General features: G+C 37.3%; 1 protein-coding gene across 2 annotated transcripts in view; it reads right to left on the reverse strand.

The window, feature by feature from the left end:
• Positions 1-2,390: 2,390 nt before the first annotated feature.
• The window catches only part of Np (serine protease notopleural), a 256,460-nt gene continuing 240,730 nt past the window's right edge, over positions 2,391-18,120 (reverse strand). For both annotated transcript variants that reach the window (XM_081743285.1, XM_081743286.1), the window contains exons 8-9: positions 17,366-17,520; positions 2,391-5,731 (exon numbers count right to left, since the gene is read on the reverse strand). In XM_081743285.1, the coding sequence (XP_081599411.1) occupies positions 5,570-5,731; positions 17,366-17,520 (317 nt within the window). In that variant the 3' untranslated portion in view covers positions 2,391-5,569. The remainder of the gene's footprint in view (positions 5,732-17,365; positions 17,521-18,120) is intronic.

The raw sequence follows: 18,120 nt of genomic DNA on the forward strand, positions 1-18,120 counted from the left end.
AAACAGGACGGACCATTGAAGCTAGATGCAAAGAACACAACTGTTACATCAGATTAAACCAAACAGAAAAATGCGAGCTGGCCAAGAAACATAAGATTTCAGAATATCAATCAGAAATATAAGAATGCATTCACAGATATAAAAATAATAGAAAAATGCTCAAGAGTTTGGGATAGAAGGACACAAGAAGCTGTTGTAATTACACACAGAAAATAAAAATTTAAAAAAATACCTTAAACAGAGAGACACAATTACAATTGAATCAAACATGGACACCACTCATATCCACCATTTCAAGCACCAATCAGAAGCTTCCATTTCAATCAGAAGAGTCCAATCACACACACACACATGAAGTATATATTCCACCCACTCTATTGCCCTCATCATATTCTCCTGGAGATGTGGACAATGTCAGTCCTCGAAACGTTGCAAGATATAACTGTATTTACCTGGCTGCTAACCTCAGAAGATTTGTTTACAATACAAAATTTCATGTTATTTTGTAGCATTGTGTTGATTTAACGAGATTATCACGGTATATGGATGCAAATATTCTTTTAATATAAGTTAAAGTCGTATATACAGCATAAGCTGTAGCATTGATTTGAGTTAGATGAAGTAACAAAGTACTCAATAGAAAAAATACGTACTCTGGGACGCACAAATTATATTGTATAATTGCCTACTCGTCTTCAGCAAATTACAGCTTAACGCAAATCGAATCTTGGGCTTCATGCATCACATACATATGTTAAACTCTTAATCAACTATTGATATCGGAGGCGGATATGTCATAAGCTCTCATGAATGCTATTGCTACGTAATCTCGGGACGATTGATGTCCGCTAAGGAAGCGATTATGTTAACAGTCTAGCAGATTTATTTATTTAATATAGAAATCCGAAACACGGTTTGTACAAAACCAAAACTTTTTACCATAACAAACAAAAACGGTGTGTGAGAAAAACATAAACTGGTTCGGAAGAAGAATAAATCCATAGTTAAATGAACTACAAAAATAGAATTTGAAAGAAAAGAAACTGCCTTGATCGTTTGAAACTACACATAATGAACATAGAGCAGATTTTGTGCCCATCATTATTAGTAAATATGTTAGATTAAGGAACTAACACGGCCTCTCGGTGGTCTAAATGAGTGAAAATACAGGATGATAAGCTCCGAGGTTTCGACACACGACGTCCTAACGAAAGGGACGTGCTCTTTCGAGCGCACATTTATGTCTACATGAGTCTCCCATTGTTGCTTTCAAGGAATATAGAGTTATTAAGAGAAATAGAACAGGTCTGAATGTTACAGGAAAGAAAGCGACTTCGAGATACCTACATAACTATGCTTTGTAGCTCCTAATATGAAGTTGTGTGCTCTTTGAAATATCATCTACAACAATGTCCTAAGTCTTGACAAAAAAGATAGCGACTTAGGTAAGGGAATTATATAGGAGTTTTAAAATCGACTGTCAATCTTTCGAACAGTCGTTTCCTGGATTAAGAATAATTTGTTTCGTTTTACGCCACATTTTCGAAATCTTGAAAGTAGGTAATGTGAATTTTAAAATTTTTTCATTCAAGTGCAGCCAATTTAAGTTAAATATGTAAGTTCTTTGGGTGTAACGTTCACAAAACCTTTTGGGCATAGTTATATTTAGGAGGGTATAGAAAACTAACCAAAATGAAAAATATTCTCCTATTATAAAATTGAAAGTGACTATATTTATGACTCTCAATGTCTTGAACCACCGACCGATCTCGATCAAATTTTCAACGTAGATGAGGTTCAGGTATGGATTTTTTTAAATCATTTCACTTTGACAGTAGATCTCAGAGGAGGGATATATTATATAACTTAATAACTCTGGAACCACTCGACCGACTGCGATCAAATTTTCAACATAAATGAGGTTCGAACCTGAGATGGTTTTAATATCACTTTGACAGTGCTACTTAGGGGAGATATTTTGAAATGATCAAAAATGACCGAAATTGGTGTCAACTTTGTAGTTTTCGGGATCACTGAGGAAAACAGTGACACTTCCGATGCTGTTTAAATCTAAATTCAGCCCCGCAACTTGGGGGAAGGGGTGGGGGAGACATGCAAAAATGATGGAAAACGACCGATATTAGAAAGTACTTCAGTAATAGAAAAAAATGACTGACTAACGGAACATACTACTATTTTTTTCTTGTTTTAACCCAGCGAAGCGGGTAATTGACGAAGTACGTGCTCTACAGTATACAGAGTTTCCTGGAAATTTGAGAAAATGAGGTGGATATGTCGGAATTACACTCTATTCTTTTTGTCTTCGGAAGACACGGAGACTATACAGAAGTAAAGATAATTATGGGTTAAATTAATGATTCACATTTACATAAACAGAACTTACAAACTACTTGTAAAATTTATTTCAGGTCTGTACAACATATATACTAAATATAAAATTTTACATATTCCATATTAAAATACCACGAAGTACATTTTATTTTTTAAATCTGAAAATTGGTTTGCGAAAATATAAGTTCATATATAAAAGTACGAAAATGTGGCTAACCCCAATGGCACACACACACACATTATGTGAAGGGGCTATGTTAGAGACCTCACATAATTCAGTCAACCATTACGACTTCGTTCCATATATAAAGTCTTTTCTGAAATACAAAATGTTCAAAACAACTGAATTAGATTTAAAATGGATGCTCGATAATTCCGTGACATTAAAAAGCTAATTTCACAATTGCAAAGAGTTAATGTAATTTTGTAATCTAGGTTAAAATGACTGACACAAATAATTCGCTTTTATTATTATTATTAATATTATGGTTTTGTAGTGTAATTTCTTCATGGTATAAAGTATCGTACATTCAAAATATCGTAGAAATTATTTCCTATGGAAACTCAATTTTGATGCTCGTGTTCTTGAGAATTATCAAGCCTCCATCATAATGACAAGTTGTTGCACAGCACATGAAAACAAATAAATTAACATAATAAATAAATAAATAAAACATGTTGTCTTCACTCACACAAACATATATATAAACACTCAGAAACAGATATTTCTTCTTTTAACCATACAATTTCTCTTGTCTTCGCTTGTAAAACGACACAATAGTCATAGACACACACATATACACAGACACACTGATGTAGACAAATAAGGCACAAATTAGAAAGGCCAAGGTTATTCTTTGGATATGTTTAGTTTCATCCTCGTAGAATTTGGAAAAAATGTCATATACAATCTTCTGTGTTTGGAACATTATAATTCTACATAATTCTTATTGTGCCAAATGCCACTGTAAAAATATATCCACTGGGTGCAGGAACTTCATATAGTTCTCGATCACAAACATAATCAACATCATATAATAAAATCTTAATATATTAAATGTAATTTCTTGTACCTTGATTTAGTCGAGTGAGAACAATTTTTCGTATAGGAGTACAAGGTCAGCATAAATGATTCATTTTGAAAAGGCCATATTTTCAAAAGTATCACACGTACACACATGAAACCTATATGAAAAGAACCACAAACTCACCAAGCTTGTACTGTGTATTCCAGGTGGTGGCACAAGGGGGACATAAGACGGGGAACCCCCCCATTGGCACATCCCGCATCGGTAGATTTGGTGTATTTGTGACAATGATCTAGCTTTGTTCCCCTGGCCTTCCAGATCTGATTTAAGGCCCTGCGATTTCTTCCTGTGGGTATATGTTAAGGACCTTTTTACGTACTCCCACTACCGCAATCCTCAGTCGAGCTCAAAGTTCGCATCACTGTTGCAGTGCAGACAATTGACAGGACTATGCTACAAAATGTATGAAATGGGCTCGAGTATCATCTGGACGTGTGTAGTGTCACCATAGTGGCACATACTGAACACTTTTAGATGGTGTATAAGCTTGGTGAGTTTTCTTATGTATCTTCCATGTGGGTAAGTGTAATACTTCTAAAAATACAGCCTTTTCGAAACGAATGAATCACTTACGTATATTTTTCTCTGTTCCTTTACATTAAATTAATGAAATAATACGAACAATACAGCCAGCGTGTTGAATTTTCCAAGCTAATGCAACTGCCTTTCGTATCATGTTGAACATAATTTTGTAACAAACATTAATCCTAGAAATGTTTTTTATTTTCAAAACAATTTACGATGATTTAACAATTACAAAACACATGTCCATAGTAAAGGTAAAACTTGCTAAGTTAAGTTTAGCTAAGTTTGAATTAAGAAGTTTTCGATTAAAAAAACATTACTAGAGCCTGTCTATTTCGGGTGTGCCTTGGAAAATATGCAAAACATACTTCGGCTCCACCAATGCCACTCTTTGACGCAGGAAACCCTCTCTTTGCTTAAGGGAAAGAAGTGAATGACCTCAGCTGTGTTGCCAATTTGTCATCCAGTCATAAATTTCAAATTATATATGTAATTTTGGAGAAACTAGTTATTAGGAAACTTGTTGAGAGCTTCCGAACAAAAACGTGATGCAATTTGATTGATTGTAAGAAATATATAGAAAGAAAACATATCTGTGAATGTGGTTCAGCTACCTTGCTGTTGGAATCTATTAAAAGCATATACATCACAATGTTGTTTCACAACAGTTAAGATAAATTTTGGACTGAATTAGTTACACCTGTATGTGAAATCAATTTATTTTATTACTTTGGAAAGTGCAATTAAAACAATAATGGTCAAATCGTTAAGAGCCTGACATACTAAAAATACTACAAAATTTACCATTTCTCTTTTGCTTGTTTTCCATAAGTGAAAGAAGATAATGAAATGCAACTTACCACAACCATAGATATTGTTATTCTACAACAGAAAATATGAACCTGAAGAATTTTCAGTGTTGCCAGAATACATTTGCCCCAAAATCTAAGTTAAGGCAGCAACTAGAGGAATGAACTCAACTACATTTGATTACGTATCAGGTTGTCTTGGAATACTGTGAACTACTTTTTAAATGATAGTTGTAATTAGTTTGTAATAGACAAAATAGTTTCAACACAGTTATTAAATTTATATAATAATGTTATTTAAACAGTTTACAGGATACCAAAACAACATGGTACGTAATCGAGTGCATTTGAATTCGTTCCTCTGGTCGCTGGTTTAACTTAGATTTTGGGGGAAATGTTATTCTGGGTACACTGTAATTTCTATGGATGGCAACACTGAAAATTCTTTAGATTCATATTTTCTGTTGTAGAATAACATTATGTATGACTGTGGTAATTTTCATTTCATTATCTCATTTCACTTATGAGAAACGACCGAATAAAAATTGTATGTAACTACTTATAAATATTTTGTCACATAAGATAGCCTATGCACTGAAAAAAGGTTCTCACATATAAACTGTATGACACTAGCATTGCAATTTGCAACAATTTTTTAAAAATCAATTATTAAATTCAACACATCAAAGAGTAAGTTCTTAAATGTAATAAAAATAGAACTTCAGTCACTTCTTCTAGAAAATCATACGAATCTTCAAGAAAAATTCAATAAATTACTAATCTGTACATTTATTCTCAAAACTGTAATATTTGATTAATCCAGTCTCTAAATTCTGAAATGCGTGTGTAAACTCCTGGTTGATTTGGTTCTGCGCATCCAATGCCCCACGATATAATTCCAGCTAACAGCCAACGTCGGTCTTCCCTCTGGATAACTAACGGTCCTCCAGAATCACCCTGGAATCAAAGAACTCATAACTTCACATTCGTAGATAGAACTTTTGACATACTAACATTTACCTATATCAGCGCCACTTACATTTAACGTATAAAAGTAGTTCGAATATTCCATGTTGTTTTTTAAATCTGGCCTACACGGTATAATTTGGGAGTCTCCAAAAAAACATGGAACATCTACACTACTTAGTAACTAAAAACTGCATAAAACTATATGATTTGGACGAAATGAACGAATTGATGGGTCTATTCTCTTGAAGAGATCGTAAGTACTATACTGCATCCTCCTAAATTTTCGTAATGGTATATTGGTCCATCTTTAAATTCGGGATGTGCCAAAAAAATACAAATTGATAAATGTTGTGTAAGACTAGATACATATCTCCATAAACTTGGGTAGTCCACCTTCTCCCCTTCGATGAGTAAAAAAAGATGCTAAAAATAATATTTGGAAGAGTCCGTTATGATGCACTTACTCATTTTGAACCGTACTCCAGTTTATAGTAGAATGAATGTTAGGCCCCTGGGAGAATATAAAAGATTGGGTACATACTTCTGTACATTTGGGTGGTTCATCCCGTTCCATTGGATTCGTAACAAATTGCCAAAAATTATATGTTAGTAGAGGGACATGTTACGATTCACTTATTAATTGTAGAAGTATATCATAACATATGGTACACTGAATGTTAGGGTTCTGCATGTACTTGGAAGATAGATACCGATCGCAGGTTCATGGTATTATATTATTCCTTTAAATGAATATAAAATATTCAAAATAATATTTTGGGAAGGGTACGTTATGATTCACATGAACTATGTCATAGCTTATGTTACTGTGAATATTGTGATGATTTTGTACATAGGTGTGTTGCAAATGTATTTGGAAGATGGTGTCTGCAGGTCTAGGCCTCCCTCCAGATTGTAGGTATCCACTCGGAACCAAATTAGGTAAATATGACTTTGGGACTTTGATTCGTCCATAAATATTAATTTAGTAGTTGTACCATACCTTGAATGTTAAGTCTTCCGTGTACTGTATTTGAAAGATTGGTATCAACTAATAAATGTAAATCTTCCAAAATTTAGGAACTATATTAAAAAATATGACTGAAATCATCTTGTGACTAAACATCTATGGGATAATACTTAGAGGACTGTACTGCGGTACACAGCAGGGGTGGACTGGCCATAATCAAGTACCGGCCCGATGACCGCTGCGCCCTCTTCACATCAGTGCCTTTGCGCCTTCCTCGGGAGGGACTAAGACCCGTCTTTGCCTCCGGAAGGCGCACAATTTCCTCTCTGAACACATTTTAAAAAAAACAAAGCTACATAATTATTTTATAAATTCGCTAGCCTTTGGCCAACTAGGGCCCCACCCCAGACCCTGGTATTTGCTCGGCCTGCGGCCTCACTCTTTCTGTTTTCGGCATGGGAATGCTATTAATGACATTAGATTTACCCCTAAATATATAGATTTGACTCTAATATTGGTCATTTTGGACGATTTTTACATATCACCCTTACCAACCCCACGCTCCGCCCCAAATCCCAGTATTTGCTCGGCCTGCGGCCTCGCTCTTTCTGTCTTTGGCTTTGGGAATGTCATTATAATGATCTTAGGGAGCCTGAAATTTATAGATTTGACTCTAATATCGGTCATTTTGGATGATTTTTATATATCAACCCTCCCACCCCCACTGCTCCGCCCCCAGATCCCGTCTTTACTCGGCTTATGGCCATTCCCTTTCTGTTTTAGACTTTGGTGGTACCAATTATGATCTCAGCGACTTCGAAATATATCGATTTGACTCTAATCTCAGTCATTTTGGATCATTTTTACATGTCTCTCCCTCCCACTCCCGCCGTTAGGGGCGCTAGTAGCGTTATATACCAGGGCTGTTTTATGTCACACTATAACCTATATGTTTCCAAAATTTCGTTAAAATTATTTTTCTCGTTCTTACGTTATACCATTAAAACCATTCCTACTGTTATAAGAAGTGCTGTCGAAATTGGTTTTTGAAAAAACCGAAAACCGGTTTTTGAAAAAAGTGAAATTTCATAAAACCGAAATGTCGGTTTTGAAAACCGCATTTGCGGTTTCGGTTTTGAAAACCGCATTTGCGGTTTCGGTTTTAAAAAACGCATTTGCGGTTTCGGTTTTAAAAAAACGCATTTGCGGTTTCGGTTTTGAAAACCGATTTTGCAGTTTTCGGTTTTCAGAAATCCGGTTTTCTCAAAAACCGCAAATGTCACAAATTCAACAGCACTAGTTATAACCCCCATTTAAGTAGCATTGGGTTCAAGTTTCTACCCCCTCCCCCTCTGCAAAGGAAAGAGTTGCGGGTTGCTAACCCAGACAGTGTTGATTACCTGGTACCAAAGAATATTTATGCCAAGTTTGCTCAAAATCGGTTGAACCGTCTAGGAGGAAATGTGGAACATACTCATACATACATACAAACATACAATGGCATTTATAATATAGTAGATATACAGTATATACAGTATTATTTTACGTATGTATGCACATTGAAAAAGTATACATATGCAAAATTATATGATGCCCAAATACGTAATGTATATAGAATATACACTTGCAATCAAAACAGCAATTGCCAAAGAAGTTGGAGTTTTTTCTGTCATGATGGACACGACCCTAGATGTCTCCACATATGACCAGTGCTCCATAGTGCTTCGGTATGTTTACAATGGATTTGTTCAGGAAAGAGTTATTGCCCTCAAACATGTGATTTCTACAACAGGAGAAAACCTCTTTCAAACCCTCGAACAGTCTTTGGCTGAAGTAAAAATACCTATCGAAAAATGTGTGACAGACGCCTTTGATGGAGCGTCAAATATGAGCGGACTATATAAAGATGTGACAGCAAAGCTGAAAGAGATCAATCCGAAACACATTGACATATGGCGCCATTAACATGTGTTGAACTTGGTGATAACTGACATCGCTCAAGGTTTGTGTGTTTGCATATCTTTTTTTGGGCTTCTCCAGGAAATTCAGATATTTTTGAAAGAATCTCAGAAACGACTTGAGGTGTACTTGGAACAAAATCCAAGCGTCCGTCTTGAGGCTATTGGGATAACTCGATGAAGAAGTAAAAGCAACACTGCTGTAAAAATATTTGGACACTTTCATTATTGGGCACCCGACTCAAAAGATGTCAGACCAAGAAAATCAAAACTAGTATATGTGGAGCTTGTAGCAGCTTTAAGTGTGATTGGCAACTCGCAAGAATTCAATTGCAAAGTCAGACATGATGCAATGTCTCTCATTCAAAAGTTGTGCTCCTTTGAGACTATCATTGTGGCTATGATGTTTTTATTGATTTTTCAGCATACCATATTTTATCAGACTACTTGCAAACGAAAAACTTAGACCATGTCCAAGCATGATATCCTCAACTCAAAATAAGTTGAAAGAAGCTAGGGACCAGTTTGACAAAGTCTACAAAGCAGCAGAACACTTTGCAACAGAAATGTCAAATAGTATTGAAGGACTCGTTACAGATGTTCCTAGTCTAGAACAAGTTACTATAGAAACAGAATTGCCTGAGGTAAGATGTAGAAAAAAGAAAGAAAATGGCAGGGGAATCAGCTTCTCATGAAGTAATTGAAGACAGTAAATACAGATTTGAAGTAACAGTTTTCAACTGTGTTCTAGAACAAATTTCTAACAGCATGCAGGAACGATTTGCTAAAAATAAAGCTTATACTTAGATTTAGAGTGTTTTGATCCTAAGAAGTTCAAGAGTTTAAGTCTGGCTTCGTTGTCACTGAAAAGAATCACTGAATTAATTCCTGATTGTGAAAAGGGAAAACTTAAAGATGAGCTTCTTTCGTTTTCATCAATGTGGGAAGAGTTTTCAAAATCCCCTTATGAGAAAAGAATCAAGAAGCTGTTGAGGTTCATACGATTGAAGAGGATAAGTTTTCTGATGATTTCATGGAGGATGAGGAGGAATATTTGGAGCCAACTGATGATATTGTGGATTTAAGGTCTATAAAATGTGATGGAGTGAAGTGCAATTCTTGCTTTAAGTGCGTCTTCGATGTGATTCTGCAGTACAATATGTACTCAATACTCTACACAGAATTATTCAAAGTTTATAAGTATATCCTTACATTACCGGGCAACACAAGTGTCCTGTGAGCGAGCATTTTCAAAGCTCAGATACATAAAAACAACTCCGTTCAAGACTTTACAGATGAACATCTGGAATCATTGTTCTCAGTGTGCGAATTAGATAAAGCTCCTTCAAGCATAAAGCAGTGACTTTACTTTCATTTTCCAGTTTTGTTTTTAAATTTTTCATTTTTTCTTTTTTTTCTTTTTTTTGCTTGGTAGGTATATAATTCTAAATTTACTTTTGTTAATTTGTAGTAAATGTTTCAGGTATACTTTTTATCAACGGTTTTACAAATAGATGAAAAATAAGTTAATGTTATGATGAACATAGCTTTAAAAGGACAGAAGTATGAAAAATAGCATAAGCCCCAAACTTAACTCAAATCTTCAGTTATAATTAGGCTGTTAACAAATGTAGCCGAAGAATTTAAACAACTGCTGTGATTTTTGTAGTCTCAGTTAAAGTGTGCAGATTTATATAGGCCTAATATATTTAGTACTCAAAGTCTCTTTGTTTATGAAAATATTGAATTTGTATAATTCTATCGTGATTAACTGCAATAGCTACTAAATCTTTTATTGTTTTTTGTGTACTACCAGGGGAAGACCCCAACTCTTCCTTTTATTAGGAGGGGGTATTCCACATAAGCGAAAGCCTCGAATGGACGGCGCCCTCCCAGAGTATGTGACCGCGCCCTTTTTACATAGCCAGTCCACCCCTGGTACACAGCAAAATTTTTATATGCTTAAGAGTAAGTTTTCATAGTTCGTACAAGGTAGGTTTTGCCATATATAATGAAAATATGATGAATGGCGTATTGGATGGTTCAGAAGTATAGATCCTTAATGTATTTGAACCTTAAGTATCCACAACATGGTACCACTCTCAAAAAAGATAATAGGAACGAAAATTTGTAATACCTGTAAGCATACATCAGTACGTTTTATCATTCCGTGAAAATAGTAATCTTTATGGTACTTTGGGTGATGTGAATGTATAGATCCATGAGTGTATTTGAAAATTAGGTGCTATCTGGTATCACATACCCCTCTCAAAAGAATATGAATAAATTGGTGGAACCCGTCAGTATGTATTTTCAATACGTGCAAAGTACTTTGTGTGAAAACAATCTCTATGCTATTTTCGATAATATGCATGTATAGATCCACAAGTGTATTTGAAAATTAGGTACAACCTGACTCACGGTACCCATCTCAAAATTTAAGAACCACATTTAGTAAATATGAATTTGAGAGTTATCTTTCGTGATTTTAATCGTCTTAGATGAAGTTTTGTGTCAATGCATCCGTTGATGTAAGTGCCAAGGCATACCTCTCAAACTAGGTATTCAGTTTGGAAATATATTATATATTTGTTGAAATGATTTAGATGAAATCTTATGTAAGTATATATCTATAAGTGTATCTGGAAATTAGGTATCACCTGATCGAAGGTACTACTCCCAAAGTTTAGGAACCATACTTGGTAGATAGTGATTGTTAGTGATTTGACATAGATTTTATTATTTAGCAGTAAATAAAATTGATACATTGACATAATACAGCATTGTTTTAACATGCAATGTTATGAATGTAAACATTGTATATAGTTCTTACGTTCTCATAATCTGATACGTGTGTTCTGGAACATTTCGGCAAATTTTTTGCCTTCAAAAGTACAACTTACAAATTTAGGAATTTGAACCTGATAGGTATACTAGTAGTTAATAAAGCGATTGGTATACAATAAATCATGTATATAGCAGTAGGAAAATAGCTATGCGACACATGTTTTATTTGCAGCTTGTTTCCGCAAACACTCACTGACCGTTTTGTCCTATCATTTCACTAATTCACTAATTATAATTGCTTCTTTTATGTTTGCAGATGTTACCGATTGAACAATGCTGCTGAAAGCATTATCCTAACTGTTCACTAATCATGAGACTAATTTATCTTAGCAGATGATCACTGGCTAAACAGAGTTGACGACGATCGAGGAACGTGTGGAGATAATCTTGGTATATGGAAATCGCAGGTCGCATGTAGCTGCTGATGAGTTTGGCCCCATCATTGTGGAAAATGAGCTAGCTCCCTATTGGGCGTGACACACACACTGCAGCAGATTTCATGAAATGGGATCTGTAACCGATAAATCTCGCAGTTGTCATCCGAAAATGCCTAAAGATGAAACAATCACTGTCGCTGTCCTCGCATCCTTCAGCAAAAAGTCTCCAAGTAGTACATGGCGTTTATCTCAGGGGAGTGGAGTGAGTCAAACATACATACGGAGGATACTTTCTCTTAAAAATGGCACCTGTACAAAATCCAGATGCACCAGCATCCGGCCATGGACGACCCAGACCGTCAGGCGTATGAACTGCAACTAACCCGGATCTCCCATTGAACGTGTTATTCTTCGACGACGCGTATTTTTACGTGAGCGGAGAAGAAGAAAAGGGGAAAACCATCGCTAATGACATTAATTCGCACTGAACTCAAATATCAGGGATGTTTTTTGGCAAAAAGATTAGTTGGTGTAATATTTTTGGCACGAGAATCATTGGCTCGTTCTTAATCTACGGCACACTGAATGCCGACTAATATTGGAATTCGATGACGATATTCTGCTGTCAGTTTTGTCATAGGATGGCTCATACGCAACCTTCTTCCAACAGGATGGAGCCTTTTCCATTACAGACGTGGTGTATGGAATTACCGTTATTAGCAGTTTTCTTGGAGGTGGATCGAGTGTCTGAGACTCAACACCACACGTTCCAAATATCCGACTCCTTGACTCCTAACTGTGGAGTCACCTTAAAGCCATAGTGTACTCTGTCAAGGATCGGAGTTTACTAAATTGCAGTACATTGACGGTACCTGTGTTGTCTTGCGTCCAGAGACATTGCTAGCTCTACCTAAGCAGTGAAAAAAGGCGTACACACCATTTGTGCAGCGGGTGGCCATTTCGAGCATATGTTGTGAGTGAATCAACAAGGGAAAAGATGCCATAATTAATAAAAGTTCGTGACACAAGACAAAAGGTTAACGGCATTGCACTCCTGCGAAATAACGGCATATAAAACACATATGCCGACTTCCCTATTAAAAGTAATAGAGCGATATTCAAGATAGTGGATTTAAACATGACAGCAGTGGTGTTTTGGGGTTTTGAGGCTACCCGACATTTCCATACGTCATTTATAAGCAATGTGGGACCCCAATCCAACAGCCTTTTCTGTGTCGGGGTTGTCACCAACATAAAGAAGAAATAACCACCGAGACATGCAAGTTTTCTTCTTTAATTTCTGAAAAGTACGTGGTGAACCCGAACAATGTCTGAGGTGAAGTCGGACGAAGCGTGCACAAGAATAACCATACTACCAAGAATATTATTATTGACCTTCATTAACCTCACAATTAAAAAAGAAGATAAAATCTCGTCACATACTTGTTAACTAATATAGAGGTTGACTCAGTTCTATTGAGCCAAACTCGAATGTGTCTCTCATCTAATAAATATTATGTTTCCGCCACTGATTGCGTTCAATCTGCAGACCGCCTTTACGACTGTTGTCTCGCATCGAAGTTTCTATTGCAAAAGATTGCGTTACAGCTGGGCTACAGGTATTGCACTCCATTCCTCTTTACAGGCTTTCCACAAGCCACAGACGGTGCGGACTCGACGATAGGATAGGCTCTGCTTGAGGAGTCCGAAAGCACAATAAGTCCATTGGACTGATATCTGTACTCTTGACAGGTATGTCACAGGAGTGAACTGCCAAAATTCTAATTTTCTGTTCCATAGGGCGATAAAACTCCAGCGATGTTTCCGTCATGTTGCTAAATGCCTTGTCTTGGTGCAGTTCAACGTGATTTAAGTCGTGCCCGTACAAAGCTGGGATTTCATGCTCGTACATTTCAGTCAGGATAGGAGTCTGGCAGTATGCAGCATTGAACTTGGAGTTTCAATCCAGCTTTTTGAGAGAGAGTTTGCCCCTATAGGAGAAACCAGCTACAACCATGAACACTTTTGGGAAACTGTTCTAGCTGCAAGAGTCGGTGTAGTAGGCTCAGGACACATTTCCGTATAATGCGATTTGTAATGGCATTATCTATACGAAAATTTATTTATTTATTTAACAATCACCAGATACAGCTCAGAGGCCATTTTACACTGGATATCCAACAACAATAATAACAATGGAAAGGATTTGGGAAGGTGTCGGCCAGGGCCTGTTTAGTAGGTACCATCCCGGCATTTGACTGGTAGGACTGAGGGAAACTCTGGAAAACCTCAGTCAGGATGGTCGGCAGCGGGATTCGAACCCACGACCTTCCGAATGCGAAGCCAACGCTCTACCACTTGAGCTACTTCGCTCGGTACGCACTTTATACATTGCTACGATGTAGGACGCCATGAACTTAGCATCTGAAAGGGCTACAATAAACACCTCCCAGAATCTGTTCAGTTTCGGCAACATTAGACTACGGTCGACCACACTGTTGTACTGTGTGGCTAACGAGATACTCTAGCTTGCCTCGTAGCTGTCTTACGGAAATTGGTTGCGCATGAACGATACAGTTGCATACTGAATTTGACTCAATATTACTGGAATCAATCTTTGTATATTATAAAATTAAGTAACTGTGTTTAATAGAGACCTTAACATAATTACGCCGTATGTGTACTATATAATCTTGGTATTTACTAGGATGCAGTACTCGAATAATTGCTGGTACAAAGATGTGCGATGTTTCTTCACTACAGTAACAAGGATGAAGGACACTTCTAATATGATATTTCTGGTGCTTTTTTAACTGAGTCGTCCAGTTCTAAAACAGTTGTCCATTTAGAGAAAATCCCAGGAAACCGAGAGAAACTGTAGGATCGATACGTTTTGTAGAGCTGGAAATGTTTGAGAATGTTCAGGTTTATCACATGAACATACTAAAGTATTTCCAGTTCTACAAAACATGCAGATCCTACATTTAAAAAAAAAAAAAAAAAAAAAGTTTTCTGGGATTTTCTGTAAATGGGGAAGAGCCGTTCTGGAACTGAACGACTCAATTGCACGTGTAACTGCAGTGATTTCAGACATTACACCATTCGAATTCACCTTGTCGATTGGATTCGCTGCAAATTTAATTGTTCTACTGTTAATTGCTCTAATTTTAATAACGATTTTATTCAATATTGTGATTATAGAAAGCAAGATAATAATTATAAAGGTAACCAAGAAAGTTCTGTCACTCTCTGTGGACGTCTGTCTTCCATTGGCCCACACAGCGTAAGTTGAATCTGAATGGAGATAAGGCGAAGGTCATTGTGGCAGTTCAGTTACACCAGGAATCTGAGTAAGGACCAAGTGAATATGGGACCTCCACAGAGCGCCATAAGGGCGTGGATACTGTACGCGTTCAAACTGGGGTCAAACGCCGATGCAGCGGGGCGGAAGATATGCCAGGCCTCCGGTAAGGGTGTCGTGACTACGCCGACAATGCAGCGGTGGTTTGACAAGTTTAAGGACGGTGCAAAACACTCGAAGACGCACCATGTGCCTGAAGACGAACACATATAGAAAATGAAGATCTTTAGGCAACAATTGAAACGAACAGTGCCCAGACATGTGAAGAACTGGGACTGCAATTCAGTTTGAGTGGAGAAACCATTCGGCAGTACCTCCATCAACATGGGAAGCACTACAAGTTGGGTCAATGAGTCCCACAATGATTTAACTCCGGGCCAGAAGGCAACGCGAGTTGACATTTGTTTCTTTGCTGTCTTGTCTGAGGAAGGATCCATTTCTGGACAGAGTGTTGACATGCGATGAGAAGTGGGTCCTGTACTAAGCTTCATGGTGCCGTCATCATTGGTTAGCATCCCATAAACCGGTTCCAAAACAGCCGAAACCAGTACTGCACCAGAAGATCCTCCTATGTGTTTGGTGAACTGTTCGCGGCATCGCGCATCGGTAACTGCTATCAGCTGCTCAGAGCATCAATGCAACTGTGTACTGTCAGCAGTTGAGCTGTGTTCAAGAAAAACTCAAAACTCCGCAGCCAGCAATTTTGAATTGCAAATGGGTCCTCCTGTTACAGGACAACGCTAAACCCCACGTGGCTAGGATGACCCGGGACACCATTCTACTCCTTGGATGCGAAACACTGAGGCCCGTACTTAAATAAGTCCTATTTTGTGCTCGAGCACAGGGCGGCAGAATTTAGGGAGCGGCAAAATTTCGCAATTTTTTAAACATTCACAATAAAGTAATATTTAAAACTAGCAACCAGCAGAGTCCCATGCAAGCGCGAGAAAAAGTTAATCGTTTAATTCGCCCTAATTACAGTAGTCACTAATTAGCTAGCTTATGTAATTATTTTTAAAAAGTAATCCTCTCTCACCTCCACCCCAAGGGATGAAGATAAACTTGAACATCACGAAAACTGACACAGTTAAACTCGGAGACATTGGAAACTATTAATTCAATAAAATACTGTCGTTCTCGATTATTTTTAAAATCTCGCCCCCTTCCTGGGAAGTGGAGTATGATCTTGAATTTGAATTTAATTAAAGCTGTCACTATTCATCTCAACGACCCCAAAAGCTATGTAATTAACTCTAATATTGGTCGTTTTCAATTATTTTTAAAATGCCCCATGTTATTCTTATGGGGACTTTGAATCCTCATATCCCAGCTCAGATGTGACCTAGATACCAGGAACAGGTTTGGATCATTTCTCTGAGAGTTTTAAAACATTAAAATTTCATGTTTCTATCTATTGTGATTCTCGAGTTGGAAAGCGCTACAGACAGACAGACAGACAAATTATTGTATTATTAATATAGATGTTATTAAACCATTCCTGACGGTGAATAATGTAAACAATTATTTTTCTTATCAGTTATCACCAATAATTATTGGCGTCTTACAGTGATGTCCACCAATGGTCACCTACCTTCGGGCTTAATAGCACATCATAATCATCATTGAGAGAACTAACCCATTTAAAATTACGTTGTAAATTTTGTAACTTGTAATGCCTAAACTGCTACTCAACAATTGCTGGTATGTTTGCAAAAATCACCGTTTGTTTCCTCGTTTGTGCGGGGGGCGGCAAATTATTTAAAGCACAGGGGCGCACAATATGTAAATACGGGCCTGGAAACACTATTGCATCCGCCATACTCCCCAGGTATTTCACTGTCCGATTTATCTGCTTGATTTGTTGGACAATCACCTTAGAGAATGCCAGTTCAAATCGCTAGTAGAGGTGCAAAATGCACTTGATACCTTCTTCGCTTCACGGTCCACCAAGTTCTACCGCGATGGCCTTCCAGTACGTCTGCAGAAGATCGTCGATGCTGATGTGGACTATTTTTTTTATCTTACCAGGTACGTCTTAGGTGACATATCGATGTTCGAAGGTGGTGGGTAAAAAAGCGACAGAACTTTCTTGGTTACCTTTATAGAACTCACCTCACAAGAGTCAAACCCTCCTTTCTTCCATCCTGCGCATATGAAAATCCCTGGAATATGCTCAATATATCCTGCTTGCCTATACATCAGTTCACAAGCTGAATTATTGATTACGGGAACAGATACTTCTTGCAGAACACTCGGTAGAGGACCATCTGTGGAAGAAACAATATTCACTTCACAGGTATCAAACAATTAATCATCATGATTGACTGTTATAAAATGCGAAATCTCTATAATTTGTGAATAGTTTCTTTCGTACTTGATATTATACACAACATCAACACTGAAATTGCTTCTGCTCAATAGTTGTGTTTGGAAGCCATATATTTTTTTTCAAGCGCTAAGTTGGTCACAAGGAAGCGAGTTAGGTTAGATTTACATCGAAGTTGCACCACCCGAGTGTGACGTAATGTCACGTGGTATTATCATGGGGGCAAAGGTGGAATAAAAGGAGCCCTGCGGGACGCCTTCCTTGTAACCCCATTCGCTCGCTGACGCTCGCTCAGCTATGTTTCATCTCATAAAAAATCACCTTTTTTAATCAATAAAGTTGTGTGGTCAAAGTGGACTGATTACCACGTGATATTACGTCACGGTCGGATGGTGTAACTTCAATGTAAATAACTACTTGGGAAGACAAGGAAGCGAATGCCTACCTTCCCTCCCTGGTGCCACCGACACCTCCCCCTCTCTAACACCCCACTACTCCCTCCAACCCAATTTCTTTCTCTCCTGTTGATTGATAACGTCAT

Source organism: Thermobia domestica, chromosome 16, assembly GCF_964235325.1.
Source record: "Thermobia domestica chromosome 16, izTheDome1.hap1.1, whole genome shotgun sequence".
Taxonomy (NCBI): domain Eukaryota; kingdom Metazoa; phylum Arthropoda; class Insecta; order Zygentoma; family Lepismatidae; genus Thermobia; species Thermobia domestica.